Below are 16231 nucleotides of genomic sequence, written 5' to 3'. Positions count from 1 at the left end.
GTGTGTGTGTGTGTGTGTGTGTGTGTGTGTGTGTGTGTGTGTGTGTGTGTGTGTGTGTGTGTGTGTGTGTGTGTGTGTGTGTGTGTGTGTGTGTGTGTGTGTGAGCCCAAGGACTCCATCTCCAACCAGACTCAACGAGAAGCACCTGACTGCAGCCCGCAGACGGAGCCCACATGGAGGGGGCGGGCACTCAGTCCACATGGAGGGGGCCGGGCCTCCGCCCACATGGAGGGGGCGGGCACTCAGTCCACATGTAGGGGGCCGGCACTCCGCCCACATGGAGGGGGCGGATACTCATGCTGCGTTCGAGTATTCTCTGCGAACCGACTCGGATCTCGGATCTGACGCCACGCCCGTCCACATCGAGGGGGCGGCCACTCAGTTCACATTGAGGACTGGTCAAACAGCATGTGCAGCATCTGATCCCGTTTCTGACCTGAAATTAGCTGAAATGTACCTGAAATTACCTGAAATTAGAGTGTGCCCGCCCGAGCTAGTGATGCCTAAAACATGCAAGTAAGTGAGACTGTCAAAATGCCTATATTTAGTAATATTCATGCAATTATGTATTATGTCTTGTTAACTACTTAATCGTCTTTTAAGTTTTAGTTACACCTAGCATGTTCCCCCCAACATGCTAGGTCAATTTTCAGCATCATAAGGTTGAGTGATATAGTCATGTCATACACCGTTTGAAAGCTTAGAATCTGTCAACCAATGTCAACCATTCGGTGGAATAAATATGTTTAGTGAATATAGATCAAATATATCCTAGTGTCTTGGGTCAAAATAGCCCCCCTCACCCTCCTCCTCCCTTGGTCCATTCTAACTTTATCGTAGTTGTGGATATCCTTAGCAATGAGTTGATACTTCATGTTGGGTCTTGAAATGTTCATAAGCGTCCACAGAAATCGAATATCAATATTATTTTAGTCTAATTACATTGTGTATATGCACAAGCCATCTTATACAAAGCAGCCGAAAAATAGAAAACCGAATCGCTGCAATGTTTTTTTGTAGAAAACTGCTTTTATGTTTATACTGGTTTTCTTTGACTTTTAGAGACACGTCAGTGTAATTGTGAATGGCGAGAGCCCTGAAATACAGCTGGACAGCAGCGGTCTACATCACTGCCCCTTCTGCAGATACAAAGGGTAAAAATGTGATATCGACCATCACATTAAATGCCATGCCTCGGTTAAATACAGAGGTACATTTTCTTATTTTTTTATTATTATTATTTATATTATTATTGTTATTATATATTTGTATGTATGTAATGTATGCCGTTTACTCACCAAGGTCTGCAGAGGAGCTTTCAGGAAGCAGGAAGAGAAGACGGGAGGAAAAAAAAGCTACAGGTACGTGTCATATACTGTAATGTGTGATGTTGTCTTAGAGCAATTGTGAAAGACTATAGTCTTACCACCCTCCCACCACTAATACATTTCAGGATAAAGATCTCTGCACAAAAAGGGCTAGAGTTGCTCCAACAGCATCCAGCTCTGAAGGATCAGGTCATGTATAGACTGTTAATCCAGGTGAATCCATGTAGGCCTACACATATTCAGAGTGTTTGTGAGATATGATTGATTCTATTAGGCTTCTACTTCCAAATTAAGTTGTACACATATCTCCATCAATATACAAGTTATAGCCTACTCCATGGCTGATCTATTGCGCATACTAGGGCCTACTTTTATTATTCCATTGTATTGGCCTACTCAACATTACAGACAACAATCTGTTTTATTTCCAGACAAAACTGAAGACCAGGAACTGGAACCTGGGAACCTGGTATATAATATGTGTGTAATGTTGGAGGTTGTTTGTATAGCCAGATGAAATAGTCTGATGACTAGTTGAATAGTGTTTTTTATCACTGAAAACTCATCAGTAGTAGTAGCCTTTGTTTGCATACCATTTTGTGGTTTTGGGAGGGTAGGGTGTCAAGTACAGACACAAATAATTTTTCTTTCTTCTTCAAGGAAGATGATGTTGTCCTGAAGGACACAATTCAGGCAGCAGCATGGTGCCAGTTACAGTCCTTCAAGGACAGCGTTTCTCTCCCAGAGGTCATTGGGATGGAAGGTTGGGAGCAGATGGCAGCTTCAACACAGCGCAAATCCCATGACGGCGGGGATGAGGAAGAAACGTGGAAACCATTCCAATTCTCATTCAGATTACATACTGACTATGAACTGTTCTGTGTGGAGAGGATGGACAGGAGAAACCTGAAGGTGTTTGCCTCTTTTGAGTCAAACATCTCTCCCCCTCCCCGTCCCCCCTCCCCGTCCCCCTCCCCGTGACGCCTGCGCCACACGACTCCAATGTAGTCTGATGATGCAGCATAATGGCGGCGCTTGGCAGCTATGGCGGCGGTGACGGCGATGTCGGGCGACAGAGCGTGAAGCAAGAGTGGCATCCACCTCACTGAGGAAGGCGTCAGTGTGTTCCCCCTTTGTTGTTTGACTTTGTTTGTTCTACTCTTTATTGATTTATCTTTTATGTTTATAGTTTACAATCTATTTTTTGTAGTTGTTATTTTTTAATTGTTTTGTTGAATAAAAAGACAGTTGTTATTGCTCCTGTGATTGGTGTAACTTAATGTGCTTCACACATGTAGCTTTTCATTATGTCTATTGAGGTACATTTTTTGCCCTTAGATGTGGTCACTTCGTTATTCCTCACATTACATCTGTTAAGGTCATACCTTTGGGTCCCAGTCTTCATAGTTCCCCAAATCTTATTTTGGCTCTTACTGGGCCTGTAACTCACGGGTACAGGAGTTCGGACACGTTGCATTGTTTACAGGCAAGGGTGGATTACCGCAGGGCACACCGGGCACATGCCCAGGGGCCCAAGGGCGGCCCTAAGCCAGAGCTTCTGTGTGAAGTCGCTGTTAGTAACTTTTAATGTTGCATTGTCAAAGCAATCAGTAGAGAAATACAAAAATTCAAGCCAAAACGGCAATAGTAGGGCTATTAATACTGAGTAAAAAAAAAGATCACTAGGGGGCACTATTTCACTTAGTGAATTTGAGACAGGTCACGAACAAGGCACTGTGATTTAAACATTGAGCAACGGCGAACGGTAGTAACGTGAACTCTTAAGTGGAACCTTAATAGGTCCATGAGTGGAACAGTTAAGCGAAAAAAAAATAAACAAGAGAATATGTATTTGCAAGTCGTTTAGGCTATGCTTAACTTTATAATAGTTCCATGGTACGCAGCAAGAAAGATACCAAGTCACAATACTCCCGTACCATCTGTTTGTATAGTTTAATTAACAGCATGGGCTCCCGCTAGCTTAACATAGTATTACCGTTTCTTGCATTAACAAGAGCAGCAGAAATCTGCTCAATCGTCAGAGGTCGGAGTGCCCGCCCCCTCCATGTGGACTGAGTGCCCGCCCCCTCCATGTGGGCGGAGGGCCGGCCCCCTCCATGTGGACTGAGTGCCCGCCCCCTCCATGTGTGCTCCGTCTGCGGGCTGCAGTCAGGGGTATGGCGAGTGGATAGTGCCAGGATTCCTATGGCGAGTGGATATGGCGAGTGGATAGTGCCAGGATTCCCTGGAGAAGGATAACAACGTGTGAAATGAACGTGTGGAGAAGCTACGCCGCCGCCGTGTGGAGAGGATATGCACGCCGCCGCCGTTGGGACTGGGGATCGATTCCCAGTCTCTATATATAATTTTTTCTTCATTATTTTCTGATATTAATGTATCCAATGACTTGTTGATGAATAAGTTGATTACATTTTATAAAAAACGTTAGTTTTTATGTGTCAAAAAGACAAACTGTTTTAAAACAGATCTCAAAAATGTTTTGATGATTGATGCAGAGGGGTATTCCACAAAGCCGGTTTTATCACATAACCGGGCAAATTAACCCAGGGTTTGCGGTAACCCTAGGGTTTCCGTTCCAAAATGAACACGGTATGTTAGTTACTATAGCAACATATGCTCTGAATCAAACCTGGTCGGACCAGGTTTTGTGCAGGTTAAGTTTGGAACATAACCCGGTTTTGGGGATTTAAAGCTGCGTTCACCGCAGAGTCCATGTGTTCACAATGGCATGCCCTGTTGATACCGGAGCGCCAATTATTCGTGCAATCCACCGGGAGAGATTTGTAAGACCACGGCTATATTCGGATGACTTTTTGCTGGAGAGATACCGATTCTCACGCAAATCTTTAATATATTTAAATAGCCTTCTCTCTAGTTCAGGCGTTCTCACGGCGACGTAGGGTAGCAGGCGTCTTAGTGGCGACGAACTTATCCACACGTCGAGAGTAGACGTATATTTTCGACGTGTGGATAAGTTCGTCGCCACTAAGACGCCTGCTACCCTACGTCGCCGTGAGAACGCCTGAACTAGAGAGAAGGCTATTTAAATATATTAAAGATTTGCGTGAGAATCTGTATCTCTCCAGCAAAAAGTCATCCGGATATAGCCGTGGTCTCTCTCCCGGTGGATTGCACGAATAATTGGCGCTCCGGTATCAACAGGGCTCTCATCAAAAGGGCATGCCATTGTGAACACATGGAATCTGCGGTGAACGCAGCTTTAAATCCCCAAAACCGGGTTATGTTCCAAACTTAACCTGCACAAAACCTGGTCCGACCAGGTTTGATTCAGAGTATATGTTGCTATAGTAACTAACATACCGTGTTCATTTTGGAACGGAAACCCAGGGTTAATTTGCCCGGTTATGTGATAAAACCGGCTTTGTGGAATACCCCTCTGCCCTATGAAGTGACATCATGCCCATACAATCATCAAAACATTTTTGAGATCTGTTTTAAAACAGTTTGTCTTTTTGACACATAAAAACTAACGTTTTTTATAAAATGTCATCAACTTATTCATCAACAAATCATTGGATATATTAATACCAGAAAATAATGAAGAAAAAATTATATATATAGACTGGGAATCGAACCCCAGTCCCAACGGCGGCGGCGTGCATATCCTCTCCACACGGCGGCGGCGTAGCTTCTCCACACGTTCATTTCACACGTTGTTATCCTTCTCCAGGGAATCCTGGCACTATCCACTCGCCATACGCCTCTTCCAGGGAATCCTTAGGTTTGGCACTATCCACTCGCCATACAGGGGTACTTGGACTCAACAGTGTCTCTCCCGTCTGATGCTGGTGACACGGCCGTCGCCGTGGAGACGACCACGCAGAGTTCTGAACCAGAGAGAAAGTTCAGGATGGGGGGAGGGTGGCAGGGCATCTGTCTGCATAACAACCAAGTGTGGAGTGGAGAGATATCAGCCTTCCAAGGCCGAAGTGGGGGAGCCGAATAAAGATAACGATTGCTTTGGGTCAGGCCGACTGCAATATTTCGCCAACCTTAAAGTCTCTCTGATACTCTCTGTAGTGTTCCAACTCCAGAATCCAAAAAGACCAATTAGCCGAAATTGAGCTCCACCTACCTGGAACTGTAGTAGGCTATGCACTGTTAATACTGCAACAGGATCTCAACTAGCAACCTGAATCCAGACACTTTATATTATAGTAAATGCTGGTGCTTCTTTTGTTATTGTTTTGTATATTATGTATGCTATGATATTTTTTATTATATTATGTGTACCTGGAACTAACACCTCCACCTACCTGGAACAGACGTCTCCACCTACGTGGAACTAACACCTCCATCTACCTGGAACTAACACCTCCAGCTATCTGACCTAACAGCTCCACCTACCTGGATCTAACACTTCCCTCTATCTGGAACTGACACCTCCACCTACCTTGAACTAACTCCTTCACCTATCTGGAACTAACACCTCCACCCATCTGGAACTAACACCTCCAGCTACCGGAACTAACAAGTCGTTCAGGTCCCGTTCCTCTCTCGGCTTCTCCTGAAGCATAGTGAGGAACGGTTGTTCATTGTTTGAACATTATTTCAACCACACCAAAACGCACAACTCACCAGACCTTCACACACACACACACATTTACTTTTACATTTAGGGCATTTAGCAGACGCTTTTATCCAAAGCGACTTACAATAAGTACATTTGTCATAAGAAGTGCATCAATATATCACTGTCGGTACAGAAAGGATGTTCATAGAACCAAGTGCAAGTACAACAATCGCTAGGCTAACCAATTCCTGTGTTACAGCCATGATAGCAGCTACTGCAGTTGCTACACAGTTAAGTACTATAATACGATACAATACAGTGTAAAAACACACACACACACACCAACTCCCAGCCCCCTCTACGGGTCACTCATCCAACCCTACCCCGAACTACCAGCCCGAGTAGGCCTACACACCACCAGACAGCCCCCCAAGGAATAGTTACTCTTACAAGCTCTACACCACAGAGTGGGAATAGTCCTCCAGTCCCCACGCCCTTGATTTTAAAAAACCAGTCACAGGCACGTTTGAATGAATAAATTATTTATTTCACGCTGTAATTTATTTATTAATTTCTTAAATATTGTCACGTTTGGCATTCCATAACCTTCTGCCTAAAAGACAAAAATAGTGACATGGATGTGGTTGCCTTCTGTCGAACAGCCACTAGTTCACGAAAAAACACGCCCCCTTTCAACAGCCATAAAACTGACGGCTAAAGTTATACAGAAAACATATTTATAGAAAAATATATTATAAGACGTTAAAATCCACTTTAAGTAGCAGATAGTAGTTAAGTGGCAGATAGTAGTTAAGTGTAAGAAATATAAAATTAAAGGTTTGAAAAGCATATCAAACCTGAACCAACGCAGTATTTAACATTCCTAGTCCTTCTTTATAAAAGGACAACATGGCCACATTGAGGCCATTAAAAACTCAATATTGAAATGTTGTATATGTGTTATAAACTCACTAAGGAGTGAGAAGACTAGTTTGGTCCTCAGTTGAAGTAAACCTTCAGTGTCTCCGTCCGGCCTTCTTCCTTCGGACGATCCAACTCTCTTAGGAACCTTTCTCCTTATCTGAGCCCCTAGAGGGAGAGGGAGAGAGAGAGAATTTTAAAATCCATCTATTAAATCAAATACAGGACTTACACAAAAAACATAAATCCAAACCATTTTCCAAAATGGTTTAGAAAACCAGGAAAACCATTTTAGCTGTTAAAATGTAGTTCGGACGGTTCATGCTATTTTCACGCTACGTTCATGCTATTCAATGTAGTTAATTATTTGTGTGCGCAAGAGAGTATTTGACGAAAAACAAACATTCCCCAAATCCCAGGAGCCATGGGCGTGAGACCCTGAACATACCACATGCCATTTACTCAACAAATAAATGTTCCACTCATTCAGCCTGTACACAAAAAACCCAGCCAAACTCGTCAAACCACAATAATCCACGAGCTTCATGTGGATCTCTCACCATCTGGAAAACCTGCTAGGCCTGCAGTCTGGATCCAAGAGGTGTTTGGATCCATACTGCATTTCACTGCATTTACACCATATCGATCCATTTCACTGCGCTTACACCATATCGATCCATTTCACTGCGCTTACACCATATCGATCCATTTCACTGCGTTTACACCATATCGATCCATTTCACTGCGTTTTCACCATATAGATCCATTTCACTGCGTTTACACCATATCGATCCATTTCACTGCGTTTTCACCATATAGATCCATTTCCCCAAGACTTCTCAAAAACAAGCGCTTACTGTGACCAAGGCGGCCTGCTTTTCTCCCACTTTACCACTTCCTGTGTGTTGATAAAGATTGTGATATCATCTGCATTAAGCAGTGATTTTAACTGTGTTGCAGCCCTGGTAGTGAGAGCCCTGTTACTCTGCTGTTTAAATGAAAAAAAAAAAAACGTTCAATGGCTAGACTGTAGATCATCCCTGATGGTTGACAGCCCTGTGGAATTCTATGTTTAACTGATACCGGTCGGCTTAAACCTACCCCCTTAAGAAGACAAGAAGCTCCACTATACAGATATCCAAACCATGAAATTAAACTTTCCCAAAAACCAAAAGGAAACCATTGTCAAAAGCTTGACTCGGTCAAAAGCATACTCCTGATCTGTCCCCACAAAGCAACAGGCCTCCCTGGAGTGATAAAACCTCCCTTCGACAGCAGGTGAAGTGAGCCCTACCGATGGGACTCGTGGAGAACTCAATGTGGGTCACGCCCAATAAGATCCCAGCAATGCCTATTAAGAGTCAGCTGAGAAACCGTCGAACCCTGGAGCACCCACAGAGGCCAGCTGTCAAGCGGCTGTGGTAAGCTCTTCCAATGTGAGGCCATGATCTAAACCAGCCTTTTCAGTGGACGTCAGCTGTTCAGGTCTTTCAGCAGGCCTGCAGCACACTGTGGATCGGTCACCACCCTCCATAGAGGTCTGTATAAAAACCCACCTGCATTGCTCCTTATCTCCACTGGATCGGTTGCAATTGTCCCATCCTGAAGCTCTAAGCAGTTCAACTTTTCTCTGGAAGCCACCGTTTTCTCCAGGTTAAAGAAAAAAGAACTTGGAGCATCAGTCCTGATGTCCCTGATGTTGTTGAAACCAGCCCTGACCAGCGCTCTTTTAACCCTCTCATGCGTTAAGCAACATATAGCTCTCCTTTTCTCACAAAGAAGCTGATGGCTTCTGTTTTCGGACCATGCTCAATTTCTGTGATAGTCTTCAAGATCCTGTACTTCATGTTTACTATTAGAGGTCGAGAACAAGGTGTATTGCTGGCAAAATACCCTTACCTGTGCCCTACCAACTACTTATAGACAGTGTCTGAAAATATCTCAACGCTCTGTCCAAAAGCTCTATCTACGAGTAGTTTATTATTAAAGTGCCAATGAAACCTAGCTTTTAAAAGGAGAGAAATAATGGTGTCAATGGTTGTAGTCTGTGAAACCCACCGGGCATATACTGCTCCCAGCTAGCTTAGATCCATCCCACTGGGAAACATAAAACCGATCTTATCGTGCACCCTACCTTAACCCAAGTATCTACTAGGTCCTATTTGGTGAGAAGCCTCCTTAAACAAGCAGAGGCTTGTAGATTAGGTTCCTCAATCGCCAGTCACATAAACACAGCTCATCATATAAACTCAATTTTTATATTATATAATCATGTTAACATACAACTTCTCATTGGATGGTTCTACAAACGGACAGAGTCAGTGGATAGTTGAATCCAGTTCCCGTTTATAAAAATCTTTACTCGAAGTATGTACAAATTCAAAAGGCATTTGTAGGAATCGGATACAAACTCAAAATCTCGTTCAAAATTAATTTACCATACACCTTCCAACCCAGAGGAGGACAGAGGAAGACTTCATAGAACTATCCCAGAAAGAATCCTATTGACAGCTTAGCCAAGCGATCCCATTGGATCTGAGACACCGATGCCCCGCCCCCCCAGCACAGAGTCCCACATCTCTGGACCCACAACCGCCGCTACCACCCAACTAACTAGGTTAGATAATTAGCAGCAGAAGAGGTTAGCCAGGGCTTGTTAGCTGCTAACTAGCGGCAGAAGTTGTCCGCAGGGGAAAGTTATCAGCTAACTAGTTGCAGAAGAAGTAACCCAGGGATCGTTAGCTGCTAACTAGCACAACAGGAGAGCTTAGCCAGGGGTTGTTATCAGCTAAGTATTTGCAGAAGAAGTTAGCCGGGGATCGTTAGCTGCTAACTAGCGCCACGGGAGAGGTTGGCTGGGGGTTGTTAGCTGCTAACTGTAGGATAATCCTTTGTGGGATATTCTGGTTCCTCGTAGCGCCGCACCATCACCTTCATTCAAAACCCTTCACATGTTCATCCCAAAAGATGACCGAATCAAACGTCCCTTACCCACCACCACCTCCTTCAAGACCCTGCTACCACATCAGAGACTAGCCTGGCACTAGCATCCAGGCAACATGTAAACTGTTGAACACAGAGGTCCTCTCAATCAATCATGATTGATAGTCATTGTATAAAATCAAATAAAAACATGTCCTCAACCGCCAGCGTACCTGTGCTGATTCGCACTTCTGATCGGACGGTTAAAACCACCACCAGCGCACCTGTGCTGTTCCACGCTACCCACATCCAATCCGGACCACATCCAACCAGTCCACATCCAACACAGTCCCCCCCCCTCCACACCGGACAGCCTCCGGACCACATGTTCAGTGACGACCAGAGAAGAGGAGTTAGTCATGTTAGGGATAGGGATCGGAAACGGAGTCACCACGGAAACGGCTCGGAGACGGTGAGAGCTCTTAGTGAGTGACGCGCTGAGCTCAGTCTATCAGGACTGACTTGGGTATCAGCGAGTCCTCTTTGCTGGGCGGGGGGGGCGGGGCGGCGGGGGTGCCGGCCTTGGGGAGGCTGTACATGTAGACCGCCCCCATGACCAGCGCCGCGCCCGCGCTGAACAGCAGGTCCACCTGGAAGGCGAACAGGTAGATGGAGGTCACCGTGGACACGATGATGGAGAAGGAGGTGGCGAAGCCCTTCAGGATGTTGTCGGCGTATTTCACCACCAGGGCCACGAGCAGGCCCCCGAAGGCCTGGTTGAGGATGACGCTGTAGACGGCGGGGGTGTAGCCGAACAGGAAGCCGTGCTCCGCCACCTCCTCCCCGTTCTTCCACCACATGCCCAGCAGGCCCAGCGCCGTGCCGAAGATCCCCAGCTGGACGTTGCGGACCCAGACGGAGGCCGCGCTGCCCTTCAGGATCTTCTCAAAGTAGACGCCGGCGAAGCCCGACGACAGGCAGCTGACCACCACGGCAACCAGGCCCACCGTGTAGTTCTGGTCGGACGACTCCGAGACGGACTCCTTCTTCCCCTCCTGCTGCACCTGGGGAGCGACAATCACCAGAGGCTGTGTCAGGCCGGCACACATCAAACACGGACCGACACGCCCGTCAGAGGCGGGATCAGGGGGGGTGTTTGGGGACCTACCTGGACGATGGCCACGCCTAGGAAGAGGAGCAGCAGGGAGAGCCACTGGAGTTTGGACAAGGTCTTCCTCAGCATGAGGACGCTGAACAGAGCCGTGGTCAGGATCTTCAGCTGGTACGTCACCTGGAGGGAGGACCAGGAGAGACCAGAGAGACACAAGTCAGAGAGACCACCACAGGTGAGACCAGAGAGACCAGAGAGACAGCAAGTCGGAGACACAACCACAAGCGACTCAACAACAAGAGGACAGTAAACAGGAGGAGGGTAGAGGACAGAAAACAGTAGAGGACAGTAAACAGTAGAGGACAGTAAACAGGAGGACAGTAGAGGACAGTAAACCGTAGGAGAGTAGAGGACAGTAAACAGTATTAGAGTAGAGGACAGTAAACAGTATTAGAGTAGAGGACAGTAAACAGTGGGAGAGTAGAGGACAGTAAACAGTAGGGGTGTGTGCAGTCCCCATCCCCCCACCTGGAAGGTGGCCGCTGGCAGGTTGGAGATGGCCACGTACTGCAGGTTGTTCTGCAGGGTGTAGATGAGAGAAGGAACGGCCAGCTTCAAGGTGTCTGCGTACTGGACCACGATGTGGTCGTAGAGGAACAGCGCCATCTCCTTCAGGTTACCTGGACACAGAGAGACCCTTCAGAGAGCCGTTCCTCCTCTCAGGGCTCCGGAGGAGGAACAGTCTCCACCTTTTCATTACAATGAAATAACTGTTTTAACCGGACGACACTAGCAAACGAAAAATATACAACGCAGAGTCTGTCCAGGAGACACGGACACTTGTTGAGTCCTTGAATAGGAATTGCATGTCATTCAAGTGTTTTGTTCATCTTTGCTAGTTTGTCAATGTTGATACGTGTCCTGAATATAACTTAAACTTTTGGTTTGCTCAGGGGTTTTGTTTTACGAAACCGTATTTGTATTGAATTCACTGGTGAGGTTACATGAATCGCTAGAGGTTTTTTTTGTGCTATGTTGTTTTGATTCCCGCCGTGGAATCACAGATATTGGTTGTTTTTTTTTAATCTGAGAGGAAAAAAAAGTGAGCCATCATCTGGTGTTGGCATACCGAGCTCCGTGGGAGACGCTTATTTGTTTTTTCTAAGCAGCGATTGGTCGCTAGTTTTAGCTTTGCCTAGATAAAAAAGATAGAAACAATGCCGAAAGGTAAAGGCAAAAAGAAGGCAGACACAGAGGAAAAAGATAGCAATCAAAGTCCCAATGCGTCTGAACCAATTGAACAAGATTCTTTTGAATTGGAGGTTAGAGATATTGACATTTATTCAGTTAGCGAGACTGTCTAGATTCTTCAACGACAGACATGATTTGCAAGGAGGCGAAGAAAAACTTCGCCTAGCATATGAGATCCGAAGGGGAGTGAAGACAAGGCTTCCCGGCTGAGACAACTGTAGCTGCACAATGGCAGAGATCAAGGAAGTCGGAGAAAAGGTGGAGCGAGATGAAGAAGTCAGGATTCGATTCCTGGCTGACGAGAAGAAGGAAATAGCCAGGGACCGAGAAAGATTCCCCCAGTCCAACAGGGATAGAGAACGATTCATTCAGGAAACTGGATAAGAGAATGTAAAGCCCCTCGAAAGATGCACCGTGACCGCTCCAACGAGAAAGTAGGGGAAGAAAACCGCTCAGACAAAATGAGGGAACTATTGAAGAAGTTACAGGAGAAGAGAGTTGAAGAACTCAGCCGCATATGCGATTCACTGCCGGAAACCAACAATAACACCGACTTGGAATGACACTCGTTAGATTTGGCCCGCAAACTGACTGATACGGGGTGAAGAGGAGGGAGTGTTTGTTATTTTCATTCCTTTATTTTCACGAGAGGTTAGTCTTCGAAAGATGCTAGGACTTTTGTCACCACCTATCTCAGTGAGAATTCATGTTGGTTCCTTCTTGACACAACTGCTCAGCTTTAGAATATTTGTTTGTTTTGTTTTATTTTTGAACAAAGGTTCACTCATTCATTCACACAAGGTTTATTGAGAACTATGTTGACTGATTACTGATATAACCATTTTCGAATCAAGCGATTTATTTTTGTATGATCATTTTTCATTGTTTATCGAATCATTACGATAATTACAAACCATAGTTGATTATTATTACTGTTGGAGGCTGTGACAATACCTCCCCCATGACGGAATTGAATTTACTTGTCTATTGCTTTTTAAGCTTCCTTTTATTGATTTAGTTAATTGTTAATGGTTTACCAGTAGATACACTGAATTCTCATTTTGTGGGTGATCTTTAAACTACGTTTAGCATGATCAAGAGGGAGGAATGTAGAATGTTGGTGTATTTTAGTGTCTCTCTTTCGTTCACATTTCTAGTCTAGGAACAGGCCAGGGCCTCTCATACTGATACAAGGTGTTATCTCCAACATTCTGCCATTGTTATGTCTCAACAAGGTTGAACCGACCTGGTCCTCTGGGACATAGCCAGGGCCATATACCATCAAGGCTGAGAGTGCTTCTGTTTACGTGTTATTCATGTATTCCCTTTTTGTATAATACTCGCCCCAACCCTTTGGTTCGACGAGAAGAGGGTTCGATGTTTTGGCCATTCTCCCCAAAACACTAAATGGTCCACTCTGTTTAACACAGGTGATGTTAAAATAAAAAAAAATTCAATAAATAAGTCAGTTTAGGTTTTTTGTTTTTAAGATTGAGCACTAGAAATATAATTTCCAGCCTGCTCGAAATTAGTGTTCTCCTGAATCGAACTTGAATATCCTGTTCTGGAACCGATACTATCTTAAATGACCATGGAGAGCTAAATAACCTAACTAACCTAACTAGTGAGAGTTAACTACGGGACGTTCGCTGACCTCTCTTCTGCACCAGGATGATGAGCAGGCAGGTAATGAGCTTAAGGACCTCCGCCATGACGACCGCTGACGTGGCGAAGAAGCGGTCGCCGGGCAACGTGCGGACATAGCGGATGCTGAGGATGAGAGAGGCATTCTGGACCACGAGCACGGCCAGACTGATGTACTTCAGCTTCCTGTTGGCTGGGGAGTGGGAGCAGACACAGGAGAAGCGTGTTAATGAACGGGAATAATGTATTCACATATTAAATGAAAACTATACATCCATGATGCCTATACATATTGTGTGTAACACTTATTTGATTAATATCACTAGACATCCCTGATGACTTAATATTGTGTTAAAACAGGTTACATATGATGTATTAATATCACAGCTTGACATACATGTTGTCTAGTGATATCGTTTCCAATATATTATGTTTATATATATATATATATATATATATATATATTATCACCAGACATCCATGCTGTCCAGTGATATTTTTGTTTATCTTAATTTATCATGCGTTCAAGAGCCAGCGAACCAACTGAATAAGATGGAATTCGAACATTATGTGTTAAAAAAAGAACATTATGTAGTTATACTACAAAAGCACAACTTTCTCGCTGACACCGCAGACAACTGCTGCCCAGACAGAGCTCTCCACGTCCACAGTATTGTCAACATCTGTTCTAAGATCACCCGAGTTAAACAAAGGGGCTTGAATTATTTTTGCAATCGGCAAATCATTAAAAAAGCAGCAGGTATTTTGGCTTCTTCTGGTCATGCTCTTAAAAGTGAATTCCATCAGGGCGTCGCTACGCTTTACCTGCTTGCAGAACAAACCGCCATTCCAAGTCGTTCATCCCCTCTGCAATTCGACTACTAAATGCTCCGTAGTTGCGTATTTGTTGTTTGTATGTTACTGTGTCTGTATGCAAGCTGCTCAAACTAATTGCCCCTAGTGGGATAAATAAAGTTTTATTGTATTGTCCTCACACAAAGCGTCAACCCCTTGATCCTGACGTCAGACTACCTTGGATAAGGTAGTCTGACGTCACGATAAGACGCCCCCTTCGACCAGCAGAGTGCCATGTTGGAGGCAAAACATAGGACTTTTTTCTCTAGAATGGGGATTTATTTCAGTTACAGCGATAAAATGGCCTAGATTACTATGTTAACGATCATATAAGACAAATTAAGGTATTAAGAAACAAAATAAATATGGTTTTGGGTTCAATGGCTCTTTAATATTAACTCTAGACATTGTGTGCGGAATATGAATTAATATCAACACTACACCATGATGTGTACAAAGTTGCCCACTCGGGAAATCTGCAAGTTAAGCAGGTGTTTCTGTGTGCCGCTTATACAGCCAGGTGAGTGATGGTCAACATGAATGAGCATGGCCACGTCATCATGGGAACAGAATGGGTGTGGAACCTATTGACTTTAACCACCAGGATTTACAGGTCTGCTCCGTTTAACGACATTCAAACTTTGATGGCGTCTAGAAACTGTAGAGTACAGAGTTCATCTAGTCATCCTCAGTCTATACATCACAACGAGTTATACCGGCCAGCAGGCGACATATAGAGCACGTTCCTTCAATACATCACTAGTGAGTTACCTTCAATACAACACTAGTTACCTACAATACAACATTACTAAACATGATATACCGTCAATACGACACTGATTACCACGAGTTGCCTTCAATACAACACAAGTAAACACTAGTTGTTAACTTCAAGACAACACTAGTTACTTTCAATACAACACTAGGTACCTTCAATACAACACTAGTTACTTTCAATACAACACTAGTTAACTTCAACGCAACACTATAAAATTCAACACTAGTTAATAGGGGTTACCTTTAATAAAACACCAGTCAACATGAGTTACCTTCAATACACTTTTTAACACTAGTTACATGAGTTACCTTCAATACACTTAACACTAGTTAACCCGGGTTACCTTCATTCGGTCTTCGACCAGCTCCGTCTGCTGGGACGCTGCCTACCGCCATGTTGACTACGAGCCGCTGGCTGGCTGACGTTCTAGCAGGCTAATGAAGTGCTAGCAGGCTAGAGAAGTGCTAGCAGGTTAAAGAAGTGCTAATAGGCTAACGACGTGCTAGCAGGCAAATGAAGTGCTAGCAGGCTATTGACGGACTAGCAGGCTATTGACAGGCTATCGGGCTACAGCAGAGCTAGCAGGCCACCTCCTCTGATAGCCTCAACAGCTTTATAAACACACGTAACGAGTACGACACAAGACCGGCTCTGTCCCACTCCTCATTCCCGGGACGACGGGGGGGTTTCCAGCCCGGCCGGATCATCCATCCCGGGGCTAAAGCACTTTGATGCCGCAACACAGCCGTTCCTTGTTCGCCTTCCAGGATGCAGGTAGGTAGAAATCTGATTGGTTGGTCCATACGGCTGGGCTGGAACTGATTGGATGCGGCCGGTCCCGCCCACTGGCGCCATCTATCGGCCAA

At 44.9% G+C, this 16231-nt stretch overlaps 1 protein-coding gene and 1 long non-coding RNA gene across 3 annotated transcripts; one reads left to right on the top strand and one right to left on the bottom strand.

Annotated features, from left to right (window-relative positions):
* The first annotated feature begins 232 nt into the window (after positions 1–232).
* Positions 233–1987, top strand: LOC115539497 (uncharacterized). Of its 2 annotated transcripts, XR_003975986.1 has the most exons (5): positions 233–516; positions 1063–1210; positions 1303–1361; positions 1454–1541; positions 1760–1987. It is a non-coding gene; the product is annotated as an uncharacterized LOC115539497 (long non-coding RNA). The 2 variants fall into 2 exon arrangements; XR_003975984.1 differs by lacking the exon at positions 1760–1987 and having other exon boundaries at positions 234–516; positions 1454–1551.
* Positions 1988–6408: 4421 nt separating this feature from the next.
* slc35a2 (solute carrier family 35 member 2) lies at positions 6409–16165 on the bottom strand. Its single transcript, XM_030350768.1, has 6 exons — positions 15709–16165; positions 13743–13925; positions 11366–11517; positions 10895–11017; positions 10249–10790; positions 6409–6972 (listed from the first exon to the last, which is right to left on the bottom strand). The coding sequence occupies exons 1-6, from the start codon at positions 15758–15760 to the stop codon at positions 6945–6947; spliced, it is 1080 nt and encodes a 359-aa protein (XP_030206628.1). The 5' UTR covers positions 15761–16165; the 3' UTR covers positions 6409–6944.
* Positions 16166–16231: the final 66 nt, after the last annotated feature.

This window comes from Gadus morhua, chromosome 1 (genome assembly GCF_902167405.1).
Source record: "Gadus morhua chromosome 1, gadMor3.0, whole genome shotgun sequence".
Classification (NCBI taxonomy): Eukaryota; Metazoa; Chordata; class Actinopteri; order Gadiformes; family Gadidae; genus Gadus; species Gadus morhua.
Note: the sequence above shows the minus strand (reverse complement) of the source record. Positions and strands in the feature narration are given on the sequence as shown.

What these genes read in the sequence shown, in the direction of transcription:
- slc35a2 (XM_030350768.1), bottom strand. Translation starts at nt 15,760, where the DNA reads ATGGCGGTAGGCAGCGTCCCAGCAGACGGAGCTGGTCGAAGACCGAAT. An exon ending in CATCCTGGTGCAGAAGAGAG is followed by an intron (nt 11,518 to 13,742) that starts GTCAGCGAACGT and finishes CTCTGTGTCCAG; the next exon opens with GTAACCTGAAGGAGATGGCG. An exon ending in TAGGCGTGGCCATCGTCCAG is followed by an intron (nt 10,791 to 10,894) that starts GTAGGTCCCCAA and finishes GTCGCTCCCCAG; the next exon opens with GTGCAGCAGGAGGGGAAGAA.